This window comes from Peromyscus maniculatus, chromosome 7 (assembly GCF_049852395.1).
Source record: "Peromyscus maniculatus bairdii isolate BWxNUB_F1_BW_parent chromosome 7, HU_Pman_BW_mat_3.1, whole genome shotgun sequence".
NCBI lineage: Eukaryota > Metazoa > Chordata > Mammalia > Rodentia > Cricetidae > Peromyscus > Peromyscus maniculatus.
This window is the reverse complement of record NC_134858.1, coordinates 64,817,095-64,834,662: the sequence shown is the minus strand read 5'-3', so window position 1 is coordinate 64,834,662 and position 17,568 is coordinate 64,817,095. Positions and strand designations below refer to the sequence as shown.

At 47.8% G+C, this 17,568-nt stretch overlaps 1 protein-coding gene across 6 annotated transcripts in view; it reads left to right on the top strand.

Moving 5' to 3' along the window:
- Positions 1-17,568, top strand: part of Tln2 (talin 2) — a 419,063-nt gene that overhangs the window by 342,491 nt on the left and 59,004 nt on the right. For all 6 annotated transcript variants that reach the window (XM_076576578.1, XM_042281192.2, XM_006979299.4 and 3 more), the window contains 6 exons: positions 2,640-2,780; positions 3,302-3,483; positions 5,236-5,368; positions 7,894-7,995; positions 10,473-10,643; positions 16,093-16,239. In XM_076576578.1, the coding sequence (XP_076432693.1) occupies positions 2,640-2,780; positions 3,302-3,483; positions 5,236-5,368; positions 7,894-7,995; positions 10,473-10,643; positions 16,093-16,239 (876 nt within the window). The remainder of the gene's footprint in view (positions 1-2,639; positions 2,781-3,301; positions 3,484-5,235; positions 5,369-7,893; positions 7,996-10,472; positions 10,644-16,092; positions 16,240-17,568) is intronic.

The following is a 17,568-nucleotide window of genomic DNA, read 5'->3' as shown; positions in this document are numbered from 1 at the left end:
GTGCTAGGGGAAAGCAGGCAGGCATTCAGTGATCTTGAACCGCTTGAGTCCATGTTTTCCCCACCTGCCTGTGAGGTTAGACTGAAGACTCAAGGAAGAATGGGCTCAGGGCCAGGGGGTGCTCCTTTCCCCAGGTTTTGAATATGCAACCCAGTGAATTTTCCCCTTTGGTGGCGAAGGAGACGTTCTGTGATATGGAATGGACACAAGGAAGCATCTGTAGCTGCTCTGCATTTCACTGTGGCGCTGACATGTGTGTCCACTTCACTTAGGTTGGCTCAGTCATACCCAGTAGAAGCAAAATTTGGAAGTGAAATAATAGCTTTACAGATCATCCTTTCTAATGCCCAGTGCCTCCTTTTGGAGAAATAGCTTTTCACTTTTGAAAGCCAAAGCAGGTGGGTGATAGGTTTCTGCGTAGCCCATGTTATTCAGCGCCCTGTCCTGTGAATAGCAATGGGCTCCATGAGATGTGGTTTTTAGGATCTGTGCTGAGCCAAAGGAAAAAAATCCTCTTGGCATCCCATTGGTCCATGTTTTGAGGCTGTACCACTGAGAACTGTTCCTTCAGATTTACCTGGAGTCATCTTTTCGGTTTGTGTAAGTTCAAATGAGGGTTGATGGCCTGGTCAGATGTTTTCCATCCTTGCAGACAGAGAAGGAGGTAGGAAAGGAGCAGGCCTGAGTTTGGAGAGGTGAGAGGAAGAAAGGAAACCATGTCGTTTCAGCACCTAGGCAATGCAACTTGTGGAACTGCCCAAGCTCCTTGGTCTCCAGAGTTCACTCTGACCATCCTCCTGCTTCACCCATTTTCTTGGCTGGGACCCTTTGTATCAGGCACCTGCCAGGTGGCATCCACCACCACGCCTCCCACTGGTATCCTCTGTGTCTCGGTAGCACCCAGCCTCAAGGAGGCTATAACATGAGTAACACAGTGAGATCAACACTTGGAGGTGACCCTTTTCCATATGGCCAGGGCAGCAATGTAGACTCAAGATCTAGTGAGTACAGGAGGGCAATTAGAGGTGGGCCAGGCATGTGAGCAGGAAGTAACAGGCGTTTGTTAAGGTCTCCGTTGGGCCTCAAAGAATGGTTGAATCGAAGAGGTTAGAGCAGGGTCAGGGTCTGTTGGGTGAGGGAAGCCAGGCAAGCCAGGCATTGTAATTACTGAGGATGGTAAGTGAGCAGGCTCATGGGAATGAATGCCTCTGAAAATATTAGCATCGTGGCTATGTAATTATTATCCCAAGCTGCCAAGGCCCAGCTGGACTGCCGTTGTTACTCAGAAGTAGCCTTCAGACCTGCAGTGCCTGCCTCCTCTTGCCTCACTGAGGAACAACTCACTCCCACCTCAGACCCAGCTGCTCAGATACTGCCAGGGCCTCTGGTTTTGTTTGTTCACTAATTGTCTAAGTAGGCTTTTATAGATTGCTCATAAGGATTAAATTAAAAGTTTAATTGGTCATTTAACAAGGAAATTTGCATTCTTCTGCAAGCCGAGCTGCCTTCTCCACGAAGCCTTCTCCATGAAGACAGGGCAGCGGTGCTCCTTCACAGGCTGCTTTGTTGAAGAGGTGGAGTCCGAGCTTGGAGAAGCTAGACCTCAAGGGTTAACCCTTTGTAAGGCAGCTTGACATGTATCCCAGGCCACATCTGGATCCTCACCAAGCTGGCCATGAATCCACAACATGTCTGATCACTCAGTCCTCTTGTGGTGTCTGCTGCTAATTAAATACAGATGAGGCAGAAAATGTATAGAGGAGAAACACATCATGTCGAGAGCTCAATGAATTGTCTCAAGCTGTACATACTGAGTAACAATAGCTAGATTTAGAAATAGAACCTGGCCAGCACCTGGAAGTCACCTCTGCGCTGACTTTTGTGTCCCAGCTCCTCCAGAGTGTCACCCAGCTTCTAACACTCCAGTTAGTTTTACCTGTTTTTTTACTTTCATGAATGGAATTGTGCAATAGGTACCCTTTTGTGTGCAACCTCCTTAACTAGATAGACAATTGCGTGCGTGCGTGCGTGCGTGCGTGCGTGTGTGTGTGTGTGTGTGTGTGTGTGTGTGTGTTAGGAATTGCCCATTTGTTTGGGTAGGTCTAGTCTATTCTTTTGCATTGAATTCCATTGTCTTCATTCCAAGATGTTGGTCTTACATGGATAGGATAGCTTTAGATGTAGAACTTAGGAAAGTTGGAAGTGTGAGAGATTGGAGATTTAACTCAGGGGTAGATTCTGGTTTTCATTCCCAGAAACAAAAAAGGGAGGGAAGGAGGGAAGGAAGGAAGACAGTCTGGTCAGAAGTGTCTCACCGTGTAAAGGATCTTTGTCATTTGTGAGGGAATAGACAGAGGAGAAGATTCCAAGAGGATCCCATCTCAGAAGTGGAAGGGAAAGTGGCTTGGCAGCCAGGTGTGACAGCAAGACTGCTGTCCTGAGCTGCACATCTGGACTGTTCCTGAGGATGGCTACCTTGGCCTCCTGGTCAGCAGCAGGGATGGATCGCTCCAATTGCTCTTGCTCGTTGAGGAGGAGTAATCTCATTGAACCATCCTGTCTTATTGGGAGGTGGCTGTTGTGCTTAGGAATGGAACATGTTTCTCAGTGGGATGAACTCTCCATTTCTTTCCCATCAGGCCCTGGATGGGGATTTCTCTGAAGACAACCGCAATAAGTGTCGGATTGCTACCACACCCTTGATCGAAGCTGTGGAGAACCTGACCGCCTTTGCATCAAACCCTGAGTTTGTCAGCATCCCTGCTCAGATCAGCTCTGAGGTAGGGGAGTCTGCAGCAATCGGAACTCTAGAGTCTAGGCCAATTCTGTAGGAAGTAGCATGAGCAAGGGTTAAAAGTTAAAGCTCAAAAAGACCTTGTGTGGGCGCCCTCTGGACTGTGTTCCTGTAGTAAGCACAGTATTTTACAGAACTAAGTAGTGTGCTATGTACACAGAACGTTGCTATACTGTGTTACTATGGATGGTACTTCGTGCACAGTTGCTAAGCTAAGTGAATGTCTATCTTTTAAGAAATAATAGCTTGATACTGAGAATAATCTCTGTCTGAGATTGGAGCCGATTCATTCATGAGATGCATCATATTCAAAAATTTTATTTAAGAAAAGATATATATATTATTTCAGGAACAAGCCTGGGCCCACATTGTCCCAGTCTGGACCCTTTCTGTTCGCTAGTTTCCTTCTGCAGAACAGAAGTACTGACTTGAAGAATAAGACTTTCTAGGGCCCAACCTACCGGTCTCTGCACACTCACCTTCCACTTCTCTGTTGCTTGATCTTAGGGCTCCCAGGCACAGGAACCAATCTTGGTCTCAGCCAAGACCATGCTGGAGAGCTCATCATACCTCATCCGCACTGCACGCTCTCTGGCCATCAATCCCAAAGATCCGCCCACCTGGTCTGTGTTGGCTGGACATTCCCACACCGTGTCTGACTCCATTAAGAGTCTCATCACATCTATCAGGTCAGTTTCTCATCTAGACAGAGTTCCCAGCCTGCATCTGAATAGAGTAGGGAGGGATTATGCCCATCCTGTAATGTCGATCATTACTGTAATGGCTAATCTTGATAAAGAACTGGACACAAACTAGAGTCACTTGGGAAGAAGGAACGTCAGTTGAGGAATTGTCTCCATCATACCGGCCGATGGGTATGTCTGTGGGGCATTTTCTTTATTGATGATTGATGGGAGAGAGCCTAGGCCACGCATTTGTGCTATTCCTGGGCAAATGGGTCTGGGCTATATAAGGAAGGTAGCTGAGCAAGCCAGCAAGCAGCGCTATTCCGTGGTCTCTGCTTCAGTTCCTGCCTCTAAGTTCCTGTACCGAGCTTCTGCCCTGGCTTCCCTGTGAGATAAGAGGAGTTTTCTTTCCTCCCCAGGAGGTTTATTACAGTAACAGAAAAGCAAACCAAGAAAATTACAATCATCTCTTTCTTCTCGCTTTTGAGACCCATGAATAGTACCGGCCTCGATAACAGCACATCTAAGCACCTATTATAAACCAGATATTATTCCATATATTTATCTACATTGCCTTTTCTGACCATCACATCTTAAAGTAGATATTATCATTGTTTCCATTTTAACTACTGTGAAGTTTTGGTCAAGAGAACTTAAGAGATGTTATCATGGTCACCCGAAGGCTCCAGTCCCAGCCCTTGTAACCATCACCCTGAATTATCAACTCATAGGAGCTTAGAGAGCTCTACTGTTCAAGTTCTTCTAGACTAATAATAAGACAAAAGGAATATTCTACAGCCCACACTAACTCTGGGTATTTTGACCTTCTTGGTAATACCCAAAGGCTGAGAAAACGACATTTCTCAAGTTGAGAAATTAGAATCCTACAACGTGGAGTGTGTTTGTTTTCTTAGTTACAACATTTTGCGTCTTAATTGCTTCTGAAGCTCAAAGCCATAATTAAACTTTTTCTCAATGTAGTGCAAAGACAAATCCTCTGAATACTTCAGCTCCTCCTGCAGCCCAGGAGCTTATGACTCGTGTGCACTGTGGAACACTTGAGCGTGTTTGCACTGTAAATGGCGCTGCACTTTCACTTTCAGTGGCTGGAGAAGTGGCTCAGTGGAGAGAAACTGGCTGCAGAAGCACGAGGGCCTGAGTTTGAATGACTAGCTCTATCATATAAACAGCCAGGCCTGGGTGTGTGCTTGTAGTCCTAGAACTGTGGGAGACAAATACACGAGAATTGAGGGCCCTTCTAGCTGCCACTCTAGCCTTCAGAGGGAAACCCTGTCTTAAGGGACGAACACAGAGACTGATAAAGTAGGACGCTTGACTTCCTCTTACAGTCTCCAGGTGCTGATGTTTGCAAGCAGTTGTGTACAAATGGACACACCACACACACACACACACACACACACACACACACACACACACACACACACTTTTTTTTACTTTAGTGGAAAGTGGAAGACCCCCCCCCCCAAGTGTGAATTGCTTCCTTTACAATTGCCTATTATTAGCTTGAGAGGAAGGGCCAGATTCCATTGTTCCTGCTAGAAATATGACAGGTACACGTGTTAATTAAGAAATGTGTGGGCTCTGTACCAGGCTTTGCTGAGCAAGCCTCAGAGATGCACTGCTTAGTAAAGGTGATCATGTCGAAATGGGACGGAGGCTCCTCGCCCACCAGTAGAGGAGCAAGATGTGACATGTTGAAGCCTTACGTACTTTGGTTTCTTCTGTCCCTTTTAGGGACAAGGCCCCTGGGCAGAGGGAGTGTGACTACTCCATCGATGGCATCAACCGCTGCATCAGGGACATTGAGCAGGCCTCCCTGGCGGCAGTCAGCCAGAACCTGGCCACGAGGGACGACATCTCTGTGGAGGTAGGCTGGAAACTCCAGAGGAAATGGGAGGAGATGTCTCTAATGCTGGAGTGTGATAATGGACAACCGGCCCCTGTGGCACCAACCAGGGAAGTCAGGCGAGGGAGTAGGCCCAGCGCTCAGAAGAGAAAGAGGACGTGGGAAAGAGCATGCCAGCTAGAGAGGAGTGTTCAATTGAGACTGACGTTTGCAGGAAAATGATCGCTGTTGGGTAATTCTGTGTCCTAAGGTGGACTGCTGTGTTCAGTTGCACAGGTCTGTGCAGGAGCAGGCCTGGGCATGCAAAGCTTGAATGCTTCTCTCTGGCCACATTTTTGTCTTTGCATTTTTGGGGCAAGTTTGGCATTAAACTCGAATGCATTTGATCCCATCCAGAATAAAGAGTTGTGCCCCGAGTTATTCTTTATCTCATATGTGTGCATTGGGGGTAGGGGTTGCTTAGCATCCTATAATTTTGGGCCACTTTATCCTTTCTCTCCTTGTGTGTTATACATGTATGTATGGGAGTTCTCACCCATGTGGAGCTGGAGACCTCAACTGATCCTCTATCTTTTTTTTTTTTTAAGACAGTCCTCTCTAGAACCTGGAGCTTGCCCTCAGCTAGGCTAGCTGGCCAGTGAGCCCTTAGGATCCCCCACTCCCTGCACTTGGGTTATAGACACATGGGTCCTCATGCCTGTCTATCATACACTTTACCCCCTGAGCATCTCCCCAGCCTCACTTTATCTGTTCTTGGTGGTCTCTCTTAAGTTGCTTGTTACCCATGCAAAGTTCGCAGTCCATACTTATTTCTCTACTAAGAGCACAGTATCCAACATTCAGAAAGCATTCAGTTTGCATGAATGGTGTGGTTACCTTCCTGCCATAGAATTTAGGCATAATGGGCTCTGTCCCTGCTTTCTAAGCAGTGAACCTAAAGCTAAGCAATGCTCATTTTCATTAATGGAGCTGTCTGTTCTACTCTGGCTTCACACACACACATACACACACACACACACACACATACACACACACACACACACACACACACACACACTTCCAGGAAATGAGGAGCAGGACTAAGCATTATAACCATGTGAAAAGCTAGAATTACTCTTTTAAGCCTGTTCTTCAAGGTGAACATACATACAGTGAACACACATGAAGTGTGTATGTTGATGACTTGTCTGTAAGTAGCCCCCAGGTCATGAAGCCAGGTTTGGTGTCATATACCCTTAATCCCAGCACTCAGCAGGCAAAGGCAGTTTGATCTCTATGAGTTGGAGGACAGCCAGGGCTACTTAGACACTACTCTCCCCCCAAACCCCATAACCACCACCCCAGAAATGCCCCCCTCTCCATCCCTTCTAAACTATATCCTCTGCCTTATCTCTCCCAATAAGAAGAAAATGTGCCCCCTTTACATCCAAGGGCCTTCATTATACAACATTGAATTTAACAAACCACCTATCATAAAACACCAAAGGGATTCTCTGGCATTCTTGTCCATAATCACGTTTAGTGTGTGAAGATAATAAATAATTAACTAAATAAGGCCTTTGGACTCTAGGGAAGCGTCTCTCTGCCTGCCCATCTCTCTGGCTCTTTTTTGTTTTGTTTTCAAGCTTGCCCCTTAAGCTTCCCCCCCCCCCCCCCCCCCCGCCAGAGTGAACTCTGCCTGAAGCCCTGGTGCTCAAATGCACCATGGTTCTGTGGCAGAGTACCAAATGCAGAAGGATATTGTCGCTTTATTAGACAACGTGTGGGATGTACATCTATCTCTAAGATGCCCAGTGCTTTTATCTATTAACCCTGAACCCATCCGGTTCCTAAGGTGATTTTGAGAAGCGGATGGGATTTTTCCTGCTTCCAGTTAATCTCCAGCTTTGAATTCCTCTTACCCCCACCCATCCCCTCCCAGCATTGCCTGGCTTTCCTTACCTATCTCTTAATAGCCTGAATTCATTTCTTCGGCGCAGAGAGGTTAAAACATCTCGGACCTGATGAGAAATACCCCAGGAGTGTCATTTCCAATATTTGCCTACAAGCCACCAAGGACAGTGAGCAGAGTCTGACTAAGCTCTGCATGTAGCCTACCTGGTGTCTTCATGATGTACCCTCGGGGACGCCTTCAGAGAACTGATCACGTTTTCACATCACCCCTTCTCTCCTCTTTAAGTTCTGAGAACACCAAGACCTGGATGTTCCCTCAGTCCCCAAGGAGCCGCCTCCATTTGGACCAAGTTGGCTCTCCTTGGAAAGTAGAGCTCTTCCACCTTCCCAGCAGTCATGCTATATAACCTGCCGTGCGGACACCACCAGCATCAGTTGTCAGGGCTCTGGGAATGAAGCCAGTGAGAAACACTTCTCTCAGGCTTGCCTCATCGCTCATCTGAGGAGAGGGGGCGGGGGGCAAGGCAAGCCAGGGCATGGAAGGCCGGGGGAGCGTCCAGACATCCTGATTCCATGCAGGCCCCCTTGTCCTTCATAACAGACACAGCGCCGTAGGAAACTCTTGGCAAATGACCTTGACAATTCTCTCCCAGGCCCTGCAGGAGCAGCTGACCTCGGTGGTCCAGGAAATCGGGCATCTTATTGATCCCATTGCCACAGCAGCTCGAGGGGAAGCTGCCCAGCTGGGACACAAGGTACCGTGCAATCAGGGAATCCTGCTGAGAGAGAGAGGGGGGAAGTGTGTGTGTAGGGAGGTGGGCTTGCTCCGGCTGGGACCTCCAGATGTGGAGACCCTCCACATCTGGACAAAGCAGGCAGCAGGGAGCCAGATCCACCCGTGCTCTGCTTGCAGGCCTCCCTCCTGGTCTTCAAGTGCTCCTTTCAGATGCACCCAGAGGGCTGGAGAGATGGCTCAGAGGTTAAGAGCGCTGACTGTTCTTCCAGAGGACCTGGGTTCAATTCCCAGCACCCACATGGCAGCTCACAACAGATGCACCCAGAGAGGTCTGGGGAAGTGTCTCAAGTACAGTTCTTGCTATGCGAGCATGAGGACCAGAGTTTGGATCCCCAGCGCCCACATAGCTAGAGGCAGTGATACACACCTGTAAACCCAGCACAGAGGCAGGAGGCAGAGGCAGGAGGATCTCTGGGGCTCATAGGCCAGCCATTCCAGCCAAACCTGCAAGCTTCAAGTTCAGTGAGAGACCCTATCTCAGAAATTAAGATCGAGGGACGGACGGCTCGGTGAGTAAGAGAACCCACTGTGCAAGCATGGAGACCTGAGTTTGAATCTCTGGCACCCATGTAAAAAGCCCAACATTGCTGTGTGTGCCTCTAACCCCAGTGTGGTGGGCCAGAGACAGGCAGATCCCGGAGATTCAGTGAGAGATCCTTTCTCAAGGAAAGACGGCAGAGACTGATCAAGGAAGACACTAGACCTTTTCTAGTCTGTCACATGTGGAAATGGTCATACAGACCCAATCATACACATGCACATACACCTCACACACAAATAAAATAAGATGGAGAGCAATTAAGGAAAATACCAGGTATCAGTCTCTGGCCTCCACATGCACCCAAATATATGAGTGCAGACACACACATGCACATAAAGGCACAGCAGGTCAGCAGCAGCCCCGCTCACGTCTCTATAAGATAACCTAATGAGAATAGCAGAGCGGAAGTGTTCTTATTGCTGGCCAGGAGTCCCTTCTCACTGTTAGCAGCAATGACTAGTATTGTTCTTTCTTTCGGACACTGCTACTCATACCTGGGCTTGTCCTCATAATCCCCCACCCCCTGCTTTGTTTGTGACCCAGTGCCTACTTGTGTGTGGTAGTCTCTCTCTCTGCATACACCCCCAGAACACATGCCTTTCCTCCACGGGTGGGAAAAAAGCCTTAATGAAGACACGGGCTGAAGATTTATATAGAAACACCCTCAATGGGAATCCTAGCAATGAGTTATGACTGCACAAAAATGAGGAATTAGACTAGCCATCGGTGCTGGTTTGTTTTATTAGGGTGGAACTAGATGGAGCCAGATACGAAAGAAAATATGGTCCTTGAGCTGTTAGGTAGAGGGGCGCCACTCTGTCACCCTCAGACTTCAAATATGTCACAAAGCAAGAAACAGATACCGAGCGATGAACTTCTCAAGTCTGAGGGCAGCAGGACTAGACTACAAATTAAAGCATGAAAGGTGGCAGAGAGAAGAGGGTAGGAGCCTAGAGCCAGGCTGTGACGTGAGCCCAGGACCCACCTCATCTCCACCCAGCTGCCTAACGTGTGCCTCAGTTTCTCTTCATCTGGATCTGCCTCTTAAAACTGGGGCAAGATTAACTAAGGAATTGGATGGGAAACATTTGACAAAGAGCTAAAAGCACAGGGCATGTGCCTGATAAATATTTGTGACATTTGGCTCTAGGGCACCCAGATGTCCAGCATATATACATGTATTGCATGTATGTGGCATGGTCCCCCGGAAGGAAGTCTATCCTAGGGCAGTAGATAACTGGCTTGATCAGTTTTGCTTTTGTTCTTTTGGTTGTGAAGTTCGGTTTGGTTTTAGCACTGGTGACCATACCCAGGACCCCCTCACACATTAGAAAAGTGGTTTACCACTGAGCTGCATTCCCAGCCCCTTGACAAGCTTTTTCATTTTCCCAGGTTGAGCCAAACAAAGCAATTAGAGAGTGGTAAAATCAGTTTGCTTTTATTCCACTCCCGAGGTTTGGTCCAGTGCTTGGTGGCCACGCCGGTTAGACTGTCTACTGCAAACCTTGCAGAGTCTCTCCATCTCCCCCCACCTCACCACCATCTCCTTCTTCCAGTCCCCTTCCCTTCTGAACCTGTAAGATGTCCTTTATTCTTAACAGTTCGTTCTTACAAAACGGACAATTTATAAAATTGGGTATGAATCTAGCGTCTACCTCTGAATCCCAGAGTGAGTTCTTACCATATATGGAGAGGAGATGGAGGATTCCTTGAAGGAAGAAAACCCAAGCAATAGATTATTAAATAGCGGTTATTTTTGAAGGCAAGTTATAGCCAAATACATCTTTTCCTATGAGTCATCCCATCCTTGCTCCAAACCCCCTTCTCACCAGGGAGCCCCTCCAGAAGGAGGCCTGAACTTACATGATGTATCCGGGGTTTCTCTTTCTTGAAAGGTAACACAGTTGGCAGGCTACTTTGAGCCCTTGATCTTAGCTGCAGTCGGTGTCGCCTCCAAGATGCTGGACCATCAACAGCAGATGACAGTGCTGGACCAGACCAAGACCCTCGCAGAGTCCGCCCTGCAGATGCTGTACGCAGCCAAAGAAGGTGGAGGAAACCCCAAGGTATGGTTCAAGGCATCAGGGCTGGCTTGGTATTCCAAGTCCCTCCTGTGATGCCTTTTCCAGTCTAAAGGAGGAATAACCCCGTGACTTTCCAAACAGGTGTAGCTGAGGGTTATTCACAAGTTCCCTTTCCTTGGTAGGCTATGTAGACAGGAGAGTGCATGGTATGCTCATTGTGGGAATGGAGGCGGTACTCTTACTGAGTCCCTGCTGGGTGTTGACGCCTTACTTGCATGAAGGAACACCATTTGCTTTCAGTGAAGGTGGTTTCTGTTCTTCTTATAGGATGGTGATTTAGTTTACTTATTTTTGCAGGGTTGGAAGGCCTCATACATGCTAGGCAAACATTCTTACCACTGAGCTAACTCCCCAGCCCAAGAGATGCTAATTTAATATAACGGTGCCACCACCACCACCCTGTCTATTTGTAAGAGGGACATTTCTTCAGGAAGTTTCTTCTAAGAGCCAGGCATGGCAAGAGTCTGTCATGGATGACTGACCTTTTGCCACCTTTTGCTTAGAACTTAAGAAGTGGTAACAGGGCCTGAAGAGGTGGCTTAGAAGAGCGCTTGCTGTTCTTGCAGAGGGCTGGCTTCCGTTCCCAGCACCCACATCAAGTATCTCACAACACCTATAGTTCAGTGCCCTCTTCCAGCCCGTGTATACATGGTGTACATGCATATACTTAGGCACACACATACCCAAATAAATAACAACTCAGCAACAGCATGGATATATATAGAATTACAAAAGAATGTGGTCACTGAGGGAAGTCAGGAAGGAACTAGAAGAAGCAGGAACCATGGGAGGATGCTGCTTACCAGCTGGCTCTTTCCTGGACTTGTGCTCAGCTCACTTCCTTACACACCTAGGACCACCTGCCTAAAGGTGTGCCATCCAAAATGGACTCGGCCCTCAGTTAAGGAAATCCCTCACAGACATACCCTCCGACCAATCAGATAAAGACAGTTCCTCAGATGAGATTTTTGAAGTGATTCTAGGCCGTGTCAAGTTGACAGCTAATGCTAAGACAGACCCACATTTTATTTTATTACTTATGTAGCCCCCCTCTCTCCCTCTCTCTCTCTCTCTCTTTCTCAGAAATGACCTGAATGGCTTGGTAGCCCAGGGATGGCCTCAAATTTGTAAGCCTCCCCCCAAGCCTCCTAAGGGCTGAAGTAACAGGCTTCACCCCAGTAACAGGCATCAAGTCTGCTCCTTTAGACCCTTTGCTTAGAGGCCAAAACTACATAATTAATTAACTTAGATGTTATTATTTGGGGGATTGTTTATTAAGCTTTATTTGCTGTTGGTTTGGTGTTGTATATCTCATTTGTAGAAGAAACAAAGTTAAAATGTTGTGAGACTGGTAGGTTGGCTCAGCTGGTAAAGGTCATTGTCACCAAGCCTGGTGATCTGAGTTCAGTTCCCAGGACCCACAATGCTGAAGGAGAAAACCAACTCTTCAGTTATCTTGTGACCTCCACCCATGTGCTGTGGCATGCAGGGTCTCTCTCTGTCTCTCTCTGTCTCTGTCTCTCTGTCTGTCTGTCTGTCTGTCTCTCTCACACACACCACCACCACCACCACCACCACCACCACCACCACCACCACCACCACCACCACACACGCATACACTAAATAAATGTTCACATTTATTTTAAATAAACACATAATAAAATGTTGTTAAGTAGTCACCAGTAGTTCTGATTTGGTAAAACAAGCACTCCAGCAGGGTCTGGATCAGAAAATAAAGGGTTCAAATCCCAGTGCTGCTACCTCTTGCTAGCAAGGTCTTCATTTCTTTATCTCCTCTACTGAGCAGTAAGGTTGATTATGAGTGCCTCCTGATAGGATCTGGATGGGAGTGGTGTTTGAAAACAAGAATGTGCGCTGCAGCTCAGTTGATAGAGCACTAGCCTAGCATCTACCGAGTCCTGGATTCCACTCCCAGCACTGCGTAAACTGTGAGTGGTGACACACACCTATAATCCCAGCCCTTGTGGAGCGGGGAGGAGGCAAGAGGATCAGAAGTCACGGTCAGCCGTTCTTCAGCTACATGGGGAGTTTGAGGCCATTGAGGGCTGACACCCCGTGCCAATCAGAGCAGTAATAAAACAAGACGCCAAGGCAGGTGCGTGCGCCCTGGAGCACCTTCTGGGTCATCCCACCCCATTCTCTTCTATAGAGTTCCCTTCAAGTTTGCTGCATGCAGCACCCCAGCCAAGCCTTACCCCCTCGGGATTATCTGTTGTCCTGCCCCACCCCTAAAGTTTTGACAGCCACTCCTGCACTCCTGTAGGCTTCTCCCGTTTTCCATGCTGCTCTGATGTCTTTGCCTGCCATCCTGGCCTTTGTAGTGGAAGTCCCATCCGGAAGGAAAAGGCTCCTTGGAAGCCGTCCTCAGACACATGTCCAAGAAAGAACAGATGTGGTTTTTCTCGTGTGTGAGGAGCAGTAATAAGGATTCACTCCAGACCCTAAAATAATGACTTCATTGTTGGCCTGCTCGCCTCGCTTCCTAGAGGGCTGCTGGTTGTTAAAGCGGGATCTCATTGAGATCCCGCTACGTCTTTGGACGTCTAAAGCTAGTGTGCTCAGCCAGCCCACAGTGTATGGACTGGGGCCAGGCTGCTTAAAGAAGATGAAACTTGCCCCTGGCCTTTGGAGCAGAAGGCCATGGTGAGGAAGTCATGCCTAGGGATGCCATAGAGGAGGTGAACTCTGAGCTGACACTCTAGAAATCTGTAAAACTCAGATATGAAGCGCATGGGCTGAGGAGACGGCTCAGTCAGTAAAGTGCTTGCCACTCGAGAACGAAGGCCTGAGTTCAGACCCTCAGCGCCTGCCTACAAAACTGGGCGGCGCAATACACGCAGGTGGTCTCAGCCCTGGAGACCTGAGGCTCGCTGGCCAAAATAAGGTGGAGAGTGACTGAAGATGACACGTAAGGACAACCTCTGATGTCTACACTCGTGTGCACATGTACACATGTACCTACACATACAGTCACACACATGAACATGTATACACACACAGGAGAGAGGAGAGAGAGAGAAGATGAATCATAAAGAAGAGCAAACCTTCTAGAGACTCCATCAGCTCATCTCCGGGGCAGACAGTGAGGTAGTTTATTTCTGGACCCTCCAAGAGCAAAGATGTTTACTGGGAGGTTCAGAGATCATTCTGTGGTTCCCTGAAGCTTTCCCTGAATTACATTCTCATTTCCAGAGTTGTTAAGGTCAGACCCTGGCTCTACTCCCGTCTACATCCTCAATGCCTGCTCCCAAGTGCCTGTGTGCTGACAAGCTAGGTTTGGCACCTGCCCTCAGTGAGCCAATTGAGGAGACAAGGAATGGTGAAAGGCAGAGAATAATTTGTTCGTTACAGCCACACTGGGAAGAAAAACAAACAGAGGGGTCCAGTAACTTCCAAGTCCCAAGTTTAGGTTTAAATCGAGGGCAAGAAGTATGCAGTCCAAATCATGGTGTGGTCCCGCCCGTCATCATTGTCTGGGCTCCAGTCTCTCCAGCAAGGTGGTCTGACTAGTTGTCCAACTGTGAAATCTCTTCCTAGGAGACGGCTTCCCTCTCGGACTTGCACCAGGACTCAGCCTTTGCTTTTCCCAGCATGAAATTCCTGGGGGAGACTCCAGTTTCCTGGGGAGCATTGTTTCAATAGTCTGTGGGCCAGAGGGAGGGGCACACACTCCTCTCGTAGAACAGCTCCACCCTTGTTAAGAGTTTGCCCTCCGGAGACCTGTGAAGGCCACAGGTGAAGGCAGGCCTCTGGTTGGCAGTGGGTCACCTTGCTCCTGAAACACGTGTCAGCTTTGATGTGGTCATGTAGAGTTGTATCAATAGAGTTCTCATGGCAGCTGAGATGTCAAGGGAAACTCCCCTCTGTCTGACCTTGTGTAATGAGAACCTGTGGGGTTAGAGGCTTTCTCTAGAGAGTTCTGCACAGGAATACCACCTTTAGGACTCGTAGCAGATTAAGGCCATGAAGTCAGCTATGGAACTAAATCATGAGCTGACTCAGTTCCATCCCAAAGGCAGAATACTGTGTGTCCTGACGAGTGTCCCGAGGATAGCCGCGAGAAGCGTGTTTGACATCTTCCCAGATACCACATTTGAGGAGCTCTTCTTGTGTCCCAGGCCCATGACTCACAGTGCCTCTTCATGGAGTTCTTCGATTTAAAAACAAAAACAAGGAGTCCCCCCTCGTCTGTGTCCCACTGGCTTCCTTTCCTTCATATTCACCACAGTAAAGATGCAGTATCTTGGGCCTTTGGGGAGGCCCACACCCCGGAGTTGGGCCAGGATAACCACAGCTGTTGCACAGGCAGACCCGGTACTTGAGGACAGTGTGGTTGTGACGTGTAAGTCACTGGCATTAGGTTACATCGCACAGGGTTAGATAGAGTTCCCCACTGGCCTGCTTTTCTCGTGCATGAGGTGTCTGTACCTGTGTGGCTCATCAGCCTTCTAGAGTGTGGACTTCTTACAGTCCTCCCGTCTCACTGAAAAGGAAGCGAGCCCTGCCATGTCACTAGTCAGTGGTAGAGCCAGAACCAGAGCCTAGGTTTCCTGCACCCATAGCTTGCCTCTTCCATCTTCCTGTGTGTGAGCTATCTGCTAGGGAGCCCTGTACCGGCATTGTTTCATGGCCATTCACTAATTCACTTTGAGCCCCGGTTTCCACCCTTGACATTGGCAAGCCTCCAGGACGCTGTTTGAAGACCATGTGGTTACTCGGGTTTTACCTGCAGAGCATCAGCCCTTGGAGGATGTTCCTCATCTAGTCTGCCAGTGTTGCGGCAATATAACTTACCACCTAGTTCTAAAGCCCCGTATGCTCTCTGTAGATTTATGTCTCTTGTATGTACCTACATACATTCCGTAAGCCAGTTTATTTATAGAACGAGAATGGTAGTGTGCTGGGCAGTGTTGAAAAGAGGTATGTTTGTTATGAAAACATTGTTTTCTTTGTATTATGGATTTTTAAATTAAATGTGTCAATTTATGTATTTAGGAACCTGTGGCATTCTCTGCCGTTCTGAATATAGCAGCATATAAAGCTAGTCTGGACAGTTTGGTGTTGCAATTTTCTCTTCTTATTGTAAAAAGGGATGACGTTTCAGTCTGCAAGTAAATGTGAAATCAGGGAAAGGAAACATTTTGAATGTATTAATCACATGGTTGTGTTTCTGGGGGGTGATTCTCCTGGGGCTTGCTTGTTGGTCTTCAAAAGTCTCACTGTGCTGCTCAAGTTAGCCTTGAACAGGAGGGCCTCCTGCCTTGGCCTCCCGAGTGCGGGCATCATAGACATGCATCACCCTGCACAGCCCTGTCTTCTGATTTCTTAGGGTTATTCTTAGCAGACCAAGTGATTCTTCAGAATGAACAACGTTTCATGCTGCTGAAGACATTTTGAATTCCCTCCTCAGGCACAGCACACCCACGATGCCATCACGGAGGCCGCACAGCTGATGAAGGAAGCCGTGGACGACATGATGGTGACACTGAATGAGGCCGCCAGCGAAGTGGGGCTGGTGGGTGGCATGGTGGATGCCATCGCAGAGGCCATGAGCAAGGTAGGCTTAAGCTGGCTCCCCTCCAACCACAGCTCCATCACTCTCACATACCGTCTCTGCATGCTCTTCTCTGGGAAACTGATTGTCAGTCAAGGCGGAGACCAGCAAGCCTTCTTTTCCTGAAGGGTGTGGCTAATGAGCAGATGGCCAGTCATATATATAACATGTTATTCTTTCTTCATTATTAACTCACCAGCTCTGTAAGCCACTGTGTAATCCTTCCCAGTTTATATGTGGTAAAGTAGACATTGTGAAAGAATCATTGGTTTACTTGTTTGTAAAATGGAAATAATGACTTAGACCTTGTGTCCTTGTCATAGGCCTGTGATGGGGAACAAACTCCAAGAGGAGTTACAAAGTGATTTCTGAGTGTTAGCACTTGGAATGGCTACATTGGAATTGGGGAACTTTCTAAAATTCAGCAGGATCCTGGACTCTACCCCTGGCTTGCTCTGTTGCAGTCTCGATTAAGTGGAACCTAGGAGTCTTTAATGGGACTTTCAAATATCTTATGCTGTTGGCATCTACTTAAATGCGTAAACCATTAAATAGCGTGTATGAAAGGCCTTGGTGAGCTCTCAGAGGCGACAGTTAGGGGGAACAACAGGAGTCATTCCCTTACTTAGCAGCCAATCAGTTGACGATGCTTCAGGCTGAAGAGGGTTCCAGCTCCATGGTTTCTATTTGTCCTGCAAGGATTCTGTCTCTAGTCCTTTTGATAGTGTTGGGGTAAACAGTTGTTCATCAGCATTCGATTGTCAGCCTGTGAGGGCAGGGACAGTAGTGTTAGACAGTGTCTGTGCCGGAGAATGCCTGCTGCTGGATTGTGAGAACATCGGTATAGTGTTTCAGGATAATATGCAGTCTGAAATTGCTGATGTAGCGATTAGTTGCCCCAGTCTCCATAAAGGAATGATTCCATGGAAGGATCATTAGAGTAAGGGCTCCTCAACCTTCTGCATCATCTTCACGCTAGTGAAGGAAGGAGCATGCATTGGACCATGTCTCCCTTAGAAGACCTGAGGCTCTACTTTCTCAAAGTCTCTATCAGTGTCCACTGTGTGCTGCTTACCATTCAAATGTGGATGGCTTGGCAGATGATAAGTAAATTCCCACCCTCCTCGAGGCCATTGAATGAGGCTCAGGAGATTTTGTTTGACTTTCAGAACACCAGAACTTTGAAAACAAACCACATGTCCATCAGGAATGTTAAATAATGGAGTCCATAGTTTCTTAGTGGCAGTTAAAAGTTAAACAACCCTCTTTTTCTTGTTCAGTATTAATGTAAAAATAGGGAAATGTCCTATAAATCCCCAGAAAGTGAAAGGC